General features: G+C 35.7%; 1 protein-coding gene across 11 annotated transcripts in view; it reads left to right on the forward strand.

Moving 5' to 3' along the window:
• The window catches only part of HYCC2 (hyccin PI4KA lipid kinase complex subunit 2), a 57525-nt gene that overhangs the window by 15436 nt on the left and 28128 nt on the right, over positions 1 to 13961 (forward strand). For 10 of the 11 annotated variants that reach the window (XM_080599665.1, XM_080599666.1, XM_080599669.1 and 7 more), the window contains 3 exons: positions 5708 to 5809; positions 9069 to 9147; positions 10162 to 10263. In XM_080599665.1, coding sequence (XP_080455791.1) covers positions 9097 to 9147; positions 10162 to 10263 — 153 coding nt within the window. In that variant the 5' untranslated portion in view covers positions 5708 to 5809; positions 9069 to 9096. Of the gene's footprint in view, positions 1 to 5707; positions 5810 to 7988; positions 8119 to 9068; positions 9148 to 10161; positions 10264 to 13961 lie in introns of all 11 variants that reach the window. The other variant, XM_080599675.1, reaches the window with a different exon arrangement.

Here is a 13961-nt window from a genome sequence, read left to right on the forward strand (position 1 = left end):
CAATGGAGAGACATCATGCCACTTAAACCTTTGTTCTTATTGTTGAGATTTCTCTCTTGTCCAGATTTTAATTGCATAATACTCTTGCCATAGACTTTGAGGTCAGAATTTACAACTTCGTTATTCATCGTGCAGCTGTGATTTAGTTACATTATGTGAATTGTGACGTCTAGTAAGTATATAATGGCAAGAAAGTGGACTTGTTCTTGAAATGTGTGTCCTGTTTATGTAACTGCACCCCATTACACCCTTTGTTTTGAAGCCTAAAATCCTAGATTCTTTAAAATAAATAAATTAAACAACAACAAAGCCCCCAGACACTGCATACTTGAATAATCATATCTTCTTAGGTGTCAACAATTACTAATATCTAACTGGTAGCACTTTTTTTTTTTTTTTTTTTTAAATCCCCACTGTAATAGCTTGTTATTTCTCTTTTGCCAGTGTTGGCTCTGATTATTTGGCTAATTGTTTTTCTGTTGCAAATTGGTCTTGGTTAGTAGTTTAAATGTAGCCTGGTAAGTAATAATAAAAGGGTACTGGCTGTAAATACATTTTAAATGTAAGTGAAGCACATGCTCTCAGATGAGAGAAGTTGAATAAACCCTTTCTCATATATATATTGCTGTAGAATTCAAAAATTCTTGGATAGTTACCTGAGTTTTACATTTTATTGTTTCAGTAGCGTATTACTGTAATACGTTTTATTACAGATGTTGATATTTTCAAAGAAAATAATAGAGAGTGATGAATGAGTGGACTCTTCAAAATGGGAAACCCATGGTTTCATATTTTTAAATTATTTGTGTGTAGCATGAGCTAGTTTGGAGAATCCTTTTGCTTGGTACAATTCTGTTTAGATATCAACTGTAATTTGCAGAAGTACAATGCAAGGCTGTGACTTCCTTTGAGAGCAGCATTTTGTAGCTTCAATGTTAAATGTAAAGATTCCAGGTCTAATGATTCATCAGCTATATGTCTCATATTCTGCCATTTTGTACCAAATGAACCTGATCAGGATCGGATGATGGTGATTTTAAGTGCTTTTATGGCAATCTTTTCAGTAATTATTTTTTTGTACTTGGTTTTAACATTGAGAGACTGTGCTCCCAACTAGAACTCTACTGTTCAGTGCTTTAATATGATTTTAAACTTGCTTGCTTGTGTGGTATTTAAGGAATCTGAACAATCAGTCCTTATGTCAAAATATTTGAGTATATTTAATTATTACTGCTACTAATAGCTAAATTTCTGTTTAGTTATTATGGTTCCTGCATAAGAACTTTTGAGGGATAGTAGGGAAAAAAAAGTATTTAAAAGAAACATGAGAAATCTGTTACATTCACTGTATTTTGTTTGCTTTGGGAGAGACATGAACACTCTGGAAATGAAATTTGGTACTCTTATTTGAGGTTGCTTCAGCTTTGAATAAATATGCACAGGATTTAATGCTGTTGAACCAGTTTGTTTTAGAGACACACCCCTGTGGTACCTGATGTATTTAGTTCTTTTTCTCCAAAGGTTAGTTGGGGCACAGCAAACCAGGGAGTGAATGTAAGCATGAGGTGTGCTTTACAGATGCTCACATGAAAATCCCAGAGCAAGTCTGCATATCAGGCAGAGATAGTCACACAGTTGTTCTGCTTGTGTTCCTCTGTAGACAGTGTCCAAGTACATCAGGTGTAGCCTAGCTGGTGGGGTGCAGCCTGGTGAAGTGTCTGCCGCTCCACCAGGGCGGTTTGGCTCCAGGGTGGGCACAGCCACCAGGCACTGAGCTTTTGCTAAGTGCTCACATAGGGAGTCAGTGCTGTAATCCATATCCTGACTAACTTGAGTGTTTGTGCAAGTCCTTAAAAAGGTTTGTAACATCCATGTGGATAATTTGAAGGGAAGAGTTGACTTGTCCTAAAGCTGAACTAGGAAAGCAATCTTGGCTGAAATAGGTGTGGACTACTTCTGAAATGATACAGCAGAGCTGCTTGCTTACATCCTTTTCAAGTCACATGAGCAAAGCTGGCCTTAACTTCTGAAAAAATCTTTCAGGAGGGCTGCAAATGTACCCTTGGAGAAACAAATAGTTTGTGTTTACATTTTTCTGTAAATGTGGTGCAAGGGTGGCACTTAGGGTGCTTTTCATCCTGGAATATAGTTTATGCTATTGGTCTTTAATGTACATGCTGACAAAAATATTCTGAAAGCATCAGAACAGCTAGCTGTATTTATATAGGCAGCCACTCAAGGCAGCACAGGAAATCTTCACTGAGTGAAAGTGGATGGATCATACAGTAGAGTTGGCACAAAAAGATCTGTTGTGTTAAGCTGTTTTGCTGTGTTCTCCTAAGGTAAGAAAATAGACAAAAAGCACTATACAATATTCTTTTCTTCAGGCATGAGTAAAATCTTACTCCATCATATACAATAAGACATTGCACTGGGTTTTGTTTCTGTCAGTATTCTTCCAGGGCGTAGCACAAGCTCTGTCTTTCAGCAATTGTTTTCTAGACATCTGCTTTCCTAGGCAGCAGTTACAGCCTTGATTCTGAAGCTGGCTTACACTAGAAGAGGTCCCCAAACAGAGTTTGCTTGAAGGTCAGATGCATGGCCCAAACATTGGGACAGAAATATGTGGGATACTGGTGGGGAAGGTGGACTTTTCCTTTTCATGGTACATAGCTGCTAGGTGACTTTAACTATAATATGAAGTTGCACCTAAAGTTTGACACCAACACAAATTCAGTTTTTAACACGTCAACTGTGAGTTGACTTGTTTGACCACCAGCTATATGTGGATTTTCTGTAAGTTCATTTCTTAGGTAGGTTAGGTGTTATGCCATTAGAATGCTGTTTTTTACTTACTGTGATAGTAACATCGGGACCTTTATAACATTTACAGTAAGGCTTTTCTGAATTGTTTTTGTACCTCTTGGAATTTTTCATAGTTTCTTCAGATATGCCAGACTAAATTCTAACTCAGGAGAATTGCAGACCATGGTGGTTTTACCCTGCTGGGAAGCTAAACTCCAGCACAGCTGCTGTCTCACCCCCGATCCCTCCCCCCTAAAAAAAAAAGGAGGGCAGGGGGAGAGAGTATGCTGGAAAGAAGGGGGGAAAAAAAGGCTCATGGGTTGAGATAAGGATAATTTAAATAAAGGGAAAAGAAGGTGTGTGTTTGTGTGTGCAAGCAAAGGCTGCATGGAAACACGGAGGGAAGAAAAACAACTAATATTTGGCCATGTCCTGGGAAGCAGGGCCTCAATACATGGAGTGGTTGTTTGGGAGGACAGGTGTCTTCATAATGAGAACCTCATTCCTCTTTCCCTCCTTTTATTGCTGGGTGTGACACCATGTGGTAGAGATGCATCCCTTTGGGTGGTTTGGGTCAGCTACCCTGGTGATGTCCCCTCCCCACCTCTTGCCTACCCCCAGCCTGCTGGCTTTGGGGGGCTTTGGAGGGACTTTTGGTGCTGTGCCAGCACTGCTCAGCAATAGACACAACACTGGTGTGATACCAGTGTTGTTCTAGCTACAAGTGCAGAGCACAGTGACTTGCAGAAAACGGACTCCACAATCAATAAGATTGTAAAGTAGGTATGTTTATTCAGCGCTGGGCAGCACGGGGGTAGTCCCACCAAAGTCGTGCATGCCTGACGCAGCGATTTGCCATGGTTATATGCAGCAAAGAGTTACATATGCATGAAGTTTCACAATGTGCCTATACATATTCATAACCTGTCCCCGCTTCATATTAAAATTAGTTTGAAAGAGTAATTTCCATAAAGTCCTCCCATCTGCGCTTGCACAGTGTCTCCTGGTAGTGGTCGTTGGGGGTCGTGGGGATTAAGGTTGGCTACTCTTCCTCATCACTGCTAGTTGACCTCTTGTCTTTGCACAGACTCAGTTGCTCCTTGGCTCTTGTCCATCTGCAGGACCAGTTTCTACCAGCTTCTTAAGATAGGCTCCCACTCTTACTAGGAGACTGACATTAGTAAGGGGCCCAAGGCTTCTTGCTTTAGTTAATTTGCACAATGCACCATAGTTAGCAAGGACACTAAGTAGCATCCTAGTTTAATGCCGTCAGCGTTTTCTCTACTTCATAAGATTCTCTTAACTCCCTCACTCAACATCACTGTATGGGTTGCTGCAGGGAAGGTGAACTCCATCCCAGCCAGACCCAGTACACTGATACTTCATTCATTTCACTTTATTTGTAGTGTTCTTCTCTTATTCCAAACATCTAGATCTTTACTGGCCTGATGCTTTTTTTTTCCTTGATAGCCTTGAGCACTTTGCTTCTGCAACAGTGAGCCTGCTCAGTATTCTCCTTGTGGTCTTGCTCTGAATGGTAGTGTTACAGGGTAAAGAATACTTAAAATATGCAATGCTACTCGGTCCTTAGTGTAGCTTTGTGTGCATTTTGCTCTCATATTGGAGCTGGGTTGCAGTTTCATACCTGTTGGTGTTCACTGGAGTGTAAACAAGCGTGTGTGGTTTTGGCTTATTTTTGTTCATTTTTAAAGCATAATTTTAATTCCCTCTTGCAAGGGTTCTCTAAGGAAATAGTTAACTTCACAGAGAGTTGATGTAATTTTTTGAGGTTTATGCAGCACTGGAGGAGAGCAGCAACATGCCTCCAGATTTTAACAGGGTCTTCCAAATGGAAGTAATTGTTTGGAGGGTGAGGGTGGCCATGAGTTACAGATGATAATAGTATCTGATTTAAGAATAGTTACTTACTGTGTTGTATATGTAAAGCAGTTTGAATCCCCACATTCCATTGTGAGGCTATGCAATTTAAAAAAATATATATCTTTTACTTAAATTTAATTCCCCAAACCCTGCAAACTGGTGAATAAAATATTTCATTTCAAGTAAAAGAATTTTTTAGTCTGATGTTCCGGTCAGGTCTGTGTGTATCTGTTTGTGCTGAGTCCTTTTGTTTACAGTGGAACACTGTACAGAAATAGAAGTTCCTTTGTCTGATTTGTTGCTATATACCTGTGGGGTCTTGCTCTGGGGCCAAGAAGACTTAGGTTCATACACAGAAAAAGTGATTTCTAACTTTTTACTGCAGCTTTGAAAAGGTTCCACCTGGTTACTTCACAGGTTATATACCTTTAGTTTTGACACTGGGGATAGCAGGTTAGGTATGATTGAACGTTATTCATTTACTTCACTTTCCTGACAGAGGTCTCCATATACTGAAATACTCTAATTTACTTACATTAGGCTCACCTGTGTGCCATTTACCTTATGCTCAGCATGAAGGGATCTTGCTCCTAAATGTGGACATTAGTGTAATGTATGATTTTTTGCAAAGCTATTGGAATTTTTGGTTCTGTAACAAATATGTATTAAGAACAGTAATAGTAAGGAAGAGCCTTTAATATATTCCAACTATGATTTGGACCTTTTTTTTAACAGACATCTTCTCTGAAGTCAGCATATTGATTCGGCTAATTTTTTAGAAAATTTTTGTTTATCTTGCATCTTTCTTGCACTGTTTTTCATAAGAAATAATGCTTCAGTTTTCCTTTGTAGTATGCATGGAGTACTATGTGCCGATAATATGTAAGGGCTTTCCATGTAGGAAAGACTTCCTTCTGGACTTAATATAGGCAATCCCTCCCTTTTTTTCCCCTCTGTTAAAATACTGAGGATTTGTTGTTGTTTTTGTATTTTTAATAGTAAATTGCTTTTTATCTTTCAGAAAACAGGGCAGTATTTGAAGTCTTGACAAATGCATCCCAGGCTGAAAAACTGCACTTCTCCTCCTCTTCCTCCTTTAGAAAACTGACTTCTTTAAAGAGAGGTAAAGTTGCGTGTTGCACTTCCTGTAGATTATATATTTTTTTTCTGGGCAAAGTGAACTGGATATGAACTTCTTCAGTAGCTTGTTTGGTAATGTTTTAAATTAACTTATATATACATCTCTCATTCTGATAACTGGTATCGTTTCCCCCTCTGTTGAAAGCCGTGTCTTCAGAAACCTTTGTTTGCAGAGATCTGTTTAATTGTTTTTTGTTATATTAAAGTATTATTTACCAATATTTCAGCTAAAGTAAGTCATCCATGTGCTACTTGAATTTAAATTAATCTAATGTTGTTACTTCTGAATCTGATATCTCTTAGGATATTTAAACATGCTTTGGAAATCTGAGGCAGATTCTTACACCCGGTCTCAATGACTTGCTAGCTGCCAAGGGCCCTACATGTACATGTAGTCTCATTTATACAAATTTGCATGACATGAACTATAGCTTCCCAACACAATTTTAATATTGCATTTCAATTCGTTTTCCGTTTATCAGATGTTGACCTGGTCTTAAATAAAAATTTTCCTTCAGAAATCAAAAGAAAAATGTTCTTTGACAAGAATGTGCGATTTCAATCATGTAGGCTGGCTATTTGAAATTCATCACAGGACTTCCATGGTGTAACTTGTATACTAAGCCCATAACTTTTGTTTGAGCCTAAATAATTTTCAAAGCACACCTGAGAGAAAATTGTAATAAGTAGATTTCACTTCATGTTTACTTGCCTTTTTCCTGTAAAATTTGCAACAAATTTTGCAAATAGTAACACTTCAGATACTCTTAACATTACTTGTATGTAGTTAATGAGTGAGTTTATGGAATTAAAGATAATAGTAATACCTTTTATCTTCTTATCATCTGGTTTTGGAAGTGTTTCTCTTTTTTCCCCATCCCAGGCTAAAAGGAAAAGGTGACTGTATTAAAGGGGGGGAAAGTTTTAATTATTATTTTATTTTTAAAGGGATGTTTTGAAGTTGTTAAACATTTGTAGTTTTTAGGAAAAAGTGATAAAGATACCTGACAATGTGTGACAGTTTTGTTACATGTAACTGTTATGTACCCGTATCAACTTTTTTTAAAAAAAGAAAGCAAACAAATCCGATCAAAGTATCTCTTAAAATAGGGTGTCCCTTTTTGTCTTGTTTCTGTTTAGGTAGTTGTTTAATTGCAGGTCCTGTCAAAACCAAACTTCTGATGAAACTGTAAGAGAATCACCACCTTCTTGTGTCTAATGTATCTTTAAAAAGCCCGTGTATTTTGCTGTCTCCTCAATTTACCCCTTTTCAGGTCACTATTCTTAATTACTTTGCTTTTTTGGGAAGGTTACCCAAGAATTACATGTTGAGATCTGTGGCCAGATGAGTTTAAAAGGCCTCAGAAAGTTCTGAGTAACTATTTCTCTGGCTCTCCTTTACTGTTTGGCTAGTAGATCAAAGATCCTGTCTGAGAGTTATGACAATAAATAGTTTTGAGCAAGGAGAATGATTTCAGTAATGCTAGTTTTTTTCATAGTTTTTAGCAGTAAGAAGTCCAGTAGATTGAAGATCTAAGCTAAGTCCATCTGAGTACTTAACAACTTCAATCCCGTTAAGATTTTTTTCAGTCACCTTATACTCAGGGTAAGAGCTTTAGTTCAGTCTCTACACTGTGACCCGTAAGCAACTGTTGAAAGGAGGCTCTTTAGTGCACACAGTGCTCAAAACTCTGTTAAGTTACTTGTATGATTGGCTGTATGTAACTCTGTAGTGAAGTTAACTATATGATTAGGAATGTAATGCAGTGTTTAAAAAACAAAACAAACAAAAAAACCCTGCTAGCTCATATATACACACAAGATAATTTTCTTCCAAAATACAGAGGTTGTACATTGTATCTTTTTTTTTGGTAACCTTACTCTTTTTGCTCTTTTCTTTTGTATCTTGAAGAAGGCTCTTCTCATTTCTTCATGTCTCGTCTTTTGCAAGCTATCAGAATTTTAAGGTGTATGTATACCATGTCAGAAACACAGTACTGAAAGTAATCTAAAGGATTTGGGAGAACTTTTATTATTTAACTGGGATAGTCAAATAAATCACCCAGCAAAGAATGTTGGAAGGGAATTTTATGTACTGAGAGTATAATGTCGTCATTGTTGCAGGTCATTTTTCTTCATCTTTCCTGTTTGCTGCTTGTTAGGTCTGAAGGTCTTCATGATGCTGGTGTCAGCTGATATAAGTATTACCACAGCTCTTCCTAGTATTCCTGCCAACACACATATGCACACTCTCCTGTACAAGACAATATGAAGGCTGTAGAAGATGCAAAGGCATGCTTTTGTTTTTCCATGTCTTCTGCCTCTCCTGTAGTTAGAACAGATTTTGCTAGATTTTTTACTTTTTCCTGAGTGAAATTGTATAATACTGTTGCTGCAAACTGAAGAAATTGATTTTTAACTTTCAAGCAAATTATACTTAAAAGAAATGTGGTTTGGACCCATTGTTTAATTTTTCAGATCTTATATATCATCAGGACACGCCATTTATGACAGGTCTCTCAACAGGTGGTTGTATAACTTCAAATGCAGGTTTTGGTATCTTATATTTGAATGTTTTCTTTTAATGAGAGAAGTTATGCAAAGGAAGTGAAGCCTGAGAAGATAAGGATGTGACTGAAATGATTTGAAAGCTTGCAGGCAATTTGTGAAAATTCAAAAGATGTTACAGTATTTCCATTATATTATAAAACGGAAAATAATACTAACAATTGTCCTTCGAAGTTTTCTTTTTGTTTTGTTTGCATATTTCTGAGCATTCCAGCGTATTTTTAGAAGGGCTAAATCTCGAAGCGTTTCTTTTAAGCTGCACAGTTCTCTTAAGAAAAAGCTTTAAGGAGTAAAGTTCTGCTGTTAGGATTTCTAATAACTGGTATTATGAAACCGTTTTACTTTGAGGTGTATCTAGAACTGTCATTACAATGTTCTGCATGGTTTGTTCCATGATGCTATTTATTTTGCTCCACTTGTCTTTTCTTTGTACTGTATTTGGTAAGGGAGCACGAATAGATGATGCATTTGCCTTAAATAATGTACATTTTGGCCTGAAGCACCGCATCCTTCTCTTTCCGCTTCCCTCATTCATGGGCAGTAGTTTTTTCTTTTTGTTGGATATTATATAAATGTACTGTGAAATTGTTGATAGCTTCTCATTGGGGTAGGATTTTACAAAACTAAGTTTTTCTGCCAGAAATCTTCTTTACTTTCTTTTCTCTCTTCTAAAGGTAAGAGAGAAGCTATAGAAGTAAGAAAATGTTGGGATCAGAACGAGGTGTGGTGGAAGAATGGCTGTCAGAATTCAAGGTGAGCTCAGAAGATGAATGATAGCTGTACCATTAGTAACATTTTAAATATTATATTTCAAGTTTTTATAATGAATGAAGCATGCAAAGGTCTATGTAAATACGTCAACTGGTACCTAATATACGATGCATAGTTCTAATAGCAGTTGATTTATATTAGTTGTTCTTGTAGCGCCAAACATTTGTCTTCTATAACAATGTGATTTTTAAAGCATATCTTACAGTGTAGATCAAGCTGACAGAATTTAACTGACAGCTGAATAATATTACCTAAATTTCTGATTGAGCAACTTCTTTATTTTGCCTTTAAAATCTTAGTAGAAATGTTTGGGGTTTTAAAAATATCAAATAAAATATTGGACTGTTTTTACATATAGTTTGCTTAAAATGAGTTGTTTTATCATGAAGAATCGGAAGTATTTTCAGCTATTTTCCTTGTTTATTATTAGGCTGAAATACAGGATAATGCATAAACAGGAAGACTGGATTTCATGCCTGTTATAAAATTAATGTTATTTAAATTAAGATTTAGTAATTCCTTACATCATATGTATGTAAAAATTCATTACATGGTGTTGTTCGAAACTTGTTGAGGAGCCAAGGATGCAAAATCTACAGATGCAATTCCTTGGTGGTGCTGTCTGTGCTCATTTTGCATTATCCATGCCTCTTGGTTAATCAATGCGAATTTTATTTAAGCCTTTGAAAAGTGCCTGTTAAATAAGGAATATCAAGAAAAGAGAGAATCCTCATTTCAAGCTGGATCAAATGATTTTTATAAAAGTTATTTGAAACTGCTTTTGAAGTTAACCCTGAATGTTGCTGTGTTGCCCCCAAATGCAGTTTGTCTGAGGAATTGGTACTGAATGAACTAGGTTACAAGTCTGGAAAACTTACTCAACTTCAGGAATTGTTCTTGATATTGGGGTGAGACTGAATGTTTTTGTGGAGATCTTTAATACTTGGAAGCATCAGTTTAACAGGTTAATCCCCCCTTTTCTTTCTCCCCCTTTAGGCGTTACCTGAAACACAAATTTCCAGCTATGCAGCTACATTGCACCGAAAAAAACCATTGGTACCAGCTCTTTATAAAGTTATTCAAGACCCAAATAATGAGGTAGGACACTTAAATAAATAAAGGTTAACACTCATACAGCTCCTACAACTAAAAGTAGCGTAATTAAGAAGTGGAGATGGAAAGGAAGAATTGTCTTTCTGATGTGGTCTAACATTTGGTACTATCCCTCTTTTTACTTCTTCTATTTTGGCATTCACTTTAATGCTTTTCTGCTGAGATGCAACCTCCTCTGCTCCCAAAAATACAGTTGATGCCGTCTTCTAAATTTTACTTGCTACATCAGAGATAAAGTAGACCTTACAGTGAAACTCAGTAAGATCTATGTGCATCTTACTTGGTGGCTTATTACAATGGAAGATGGAATTAGTTTACTAAATCCTATATGCGATTAAAATAACCAGATTTTCTTTTGCTTATTACTAGTATTATGTTTGAGTAATTTGGTTTATACCACTGTAAACAAGAGCGGAACCAGGGCCCCAAAATGTAAATATGTATGTACAATAAAAAATTCTTACCCCCATCCATAATTCCTTTTGCACGATGTAAAACTATGCTTTCCATTCCATTGCCTTCTACTACGTGTGATTCTGGGAAAGTGTGTGAAATTTAACTTCTAAATAAATTGTGTAAGCATACCACTCTCTGCTGTGTAAACTGCTTTAGATAAAGTGCAGTGCTTCAAAATATTTATCATCCGAGATTTCTGGTATATTTGTAAATATAATGGCAAGTGTGCACAGCAAGGAAGCTTTTTATTTTCCTAAATATAATAAAAGTTCAGCTGCTTTTGGAAGCTGAATGCATGATTGAGCTTAAAAGATTACATAATTCTCATGTAATAAATAATGCTTCATAGGTGTCAACGTCACTGCAGTGTTACAAATAATTTGCATAGTGACCTTTTTCTTTGCACTGAAACTGCTGTTATTCTCTCCAACTTGAAGCCACCTTTGCTGCTGTTGTCCTTTATCATATGTATGTGAGTACATATACTTCTGACTCTGTAGATGCTGTCCTTTGCTCTGAGAATAAGCATTTGTTTATTTTTTTTTATGATGCAAAGAACCAGATTTGCAAAATAAGTATCTTAAGGACCTGAAGGTGAGTTTTAAATTACAGCACACAGATGCTTCTTGAAACTGCTGTTGCTGTTTGGGACTGATTCTGAACTCAAGTATAAGATACGCAATCCCAAACTCAAAGAAGTCTAACTTAAAGTTCTGCTTGTTAAGGCATTTTGTATTTCCTTGCCACATTTCTTTGAAACCTGCATGTGTGAGGAGTATAACCTCACACAAAAACCACTCACAAAGGTATATAATAAATTTGTTACTCTGTGTAATTCTGTGGTAATACTTGGCTTTAAGTGAGATTTTTTTCAAGGACTTTATATAGGGTTTTATTCTTTTTAGAAAGATAACTGATTGCTTATGAAGATAAAGCTTATGTGGCAAACCATTACCATAGCCTTCTTGCTGGATTCTTTAACATGATGGACAAGTAATTTTTTTAGTACAACTTAATCATAAAGTTGACCTATGTTTAAAACTTCCTGAAAGGGGCTGCTGTTTAGGCGGACTTGAATTTTGCTAGAATCACAGTAGTATCTTGATAAGAATGGTATTATTCATTTAATGTGGATCTACCACGTTTAAGAACCAAAACAAGCAACTGTTTCTTTTTTGACACTGTCTACCAATTTCAGAGCTAAGAAATGAAGGCAAGCAAACTGTCAAGTTAAATACCATTGTTACTTTCTAGTTTTTATGGAATTCTCTGTTTTTCTTAATACAATAAAGATAGTTACTGGAATACAAGTTATATAAAGAGGAGAGAGTGATCTTGCTCATAAGTAGCTTGTTTAACTGAGTAATCTTTTTTTTTTTTCAAAATGTTTGCTTTCTAAAGCAAAGTGCTTTGGAAGTACTGTGTTTTAGATAGTTTCATAACTTTTTGAGTTGGTTTATGGTTATAGACATAAATGGTCTATAAGTTTTAAGCTAATGCAGTAGTGAAATTAAAGTATTGACTATTCATGTGTGGCTATTTTAGATTTAACCTGGAAAGCTCAGCTTGAAACAAAAATGAGATCACCTTTGCAATGCCAAGCAATTTCCAGACTTAGTACTCCTGAAATAACACCTAATTTCATCCTTCATGTTATACTTAAGCCTAAAATGAGCACGTTATTTTCTACTGTAATTGAATTCATCAAAAAGACAAGCATTTCCAATCTTTGTTATACATTTTATAACAAGTTATATTTAACTTTAATATATGATATGGTATGATTCTTAAAATTTGGCAACCTTGTAAAATAAGCCAAACTTTGAACCTATTAATTAGTCAACTTCCTTAAAACATGACTAGTGTGTATCTCTGTGAGGTGTAAAAAATGAAGTCTGCAAATTATTGCCACTTACTGTATCTATGTCAGTAAAAATATTATTTTTAATTGTTATGCTAATTGCTCTTTAACAGGAGAGCTCTTTTAATGCCTGGTTTTAGTTTGTCAGAAAAGAGAGATGATTGTTATGGTCTTTTTGGCTTCTATTTTTTCGGTTGACTGCTGCGCTACTCAGTCTACTTTAACATTGGACTGAAAGATCTTTGGGATTAAAAAGTGTGTGCCTGTTCATGTATGTATCCCCTACTGGTGACAAATGCTCTGTTTATCCAGTGTCTTCTGTAGTCAGAGAATTCGTTGGAAAAGGCTTTTTTTTTTTTTTTTTTTTTTGAAAAGCCAAGTAATTAGGTTTGAATAAAAGCATTTTATTCTTTATTTTAGTATCAGTTTTTGTGCTTTCAGGTGGAGTAAGATCATACTGTATTTTGATAGGAAAAATTTGTGGCTTTGTGGCTTTGAAAATATTTTTGTTGTAGCATTTCTGCTGTTTTAGCACAACTAATATGAAAACTACTAGAAATGAGCAGTATTTACATGCTTGCAGTACCAGTGACTGGATATTGCTGTATGTTTCTAGGCAGCGTGGTCTCACTTAAAAGACTAATTTTATGAAATTTTCATTTGAAAGAAAGTAGAATTAACTCAGTAACTAAGTAGAGCTAACTCTGGTAGAATCTAATCTGACTTCAGCTAAAATAAATTATTCGTTTCCACTGTTTAATGGGATTTGTATTAGACTGACTAATTTCAAAAAGGAAACAGCTTTGGGCGACCGTCATTTCTAATCTAACAGAAGCGCTATTTATAGCAATGCCACTGTATATATCTACTTTCTGGTAATATTTGTTTAGCTCATCTTGCACCTGTTATCTCCGTGCGGATGTGCTTGTATTTATTTCCATATTTCCTTTTTTTTAACACTATCTTTCTGTTTATACTTTCTTTTAAAGAAAGTATAAACATATAAAGTATAACATATAAATATGTAACATATAAAGTATACACATATTCAGTGATCTCTGAATTATTTATTAACCACTTTTTGTTTGACCATCTGAAATGTGCTAGGCTTTTCATAAAATGAGAATACATTTCTCTCTGAGGATTTGAACGTCTACTGTAACAGATGCTTTTAATAGCGTTACTTTTAGATAGGAATTTGCACTAAGTAAATATTAAGACAGTATACTTTTGCACCTTTAGAACATAAGGTGCTATACATGTGTGACATACTAGAATAAATATGCTAAATAAAAAAAGTTTGCTGCACTTAATAAGGCAATGCTGTCAAAATGTTCGCAGTAGAAGATTTACTGGCTTTTAATTT

This window comes from Anser brachyrhynchus, assembly GCF_964034855.1.
Source record: "Anser brachyrhynchus genome assembly, chromosome: 7".
In the NCBI taxonomy this organism is placed as follows: domain Eukaryota; kingdom Metazoa; phylum Chordata; class Aves; order Anseriformes; family Anatidae; genus Anser; species Anser brachyrhynchus.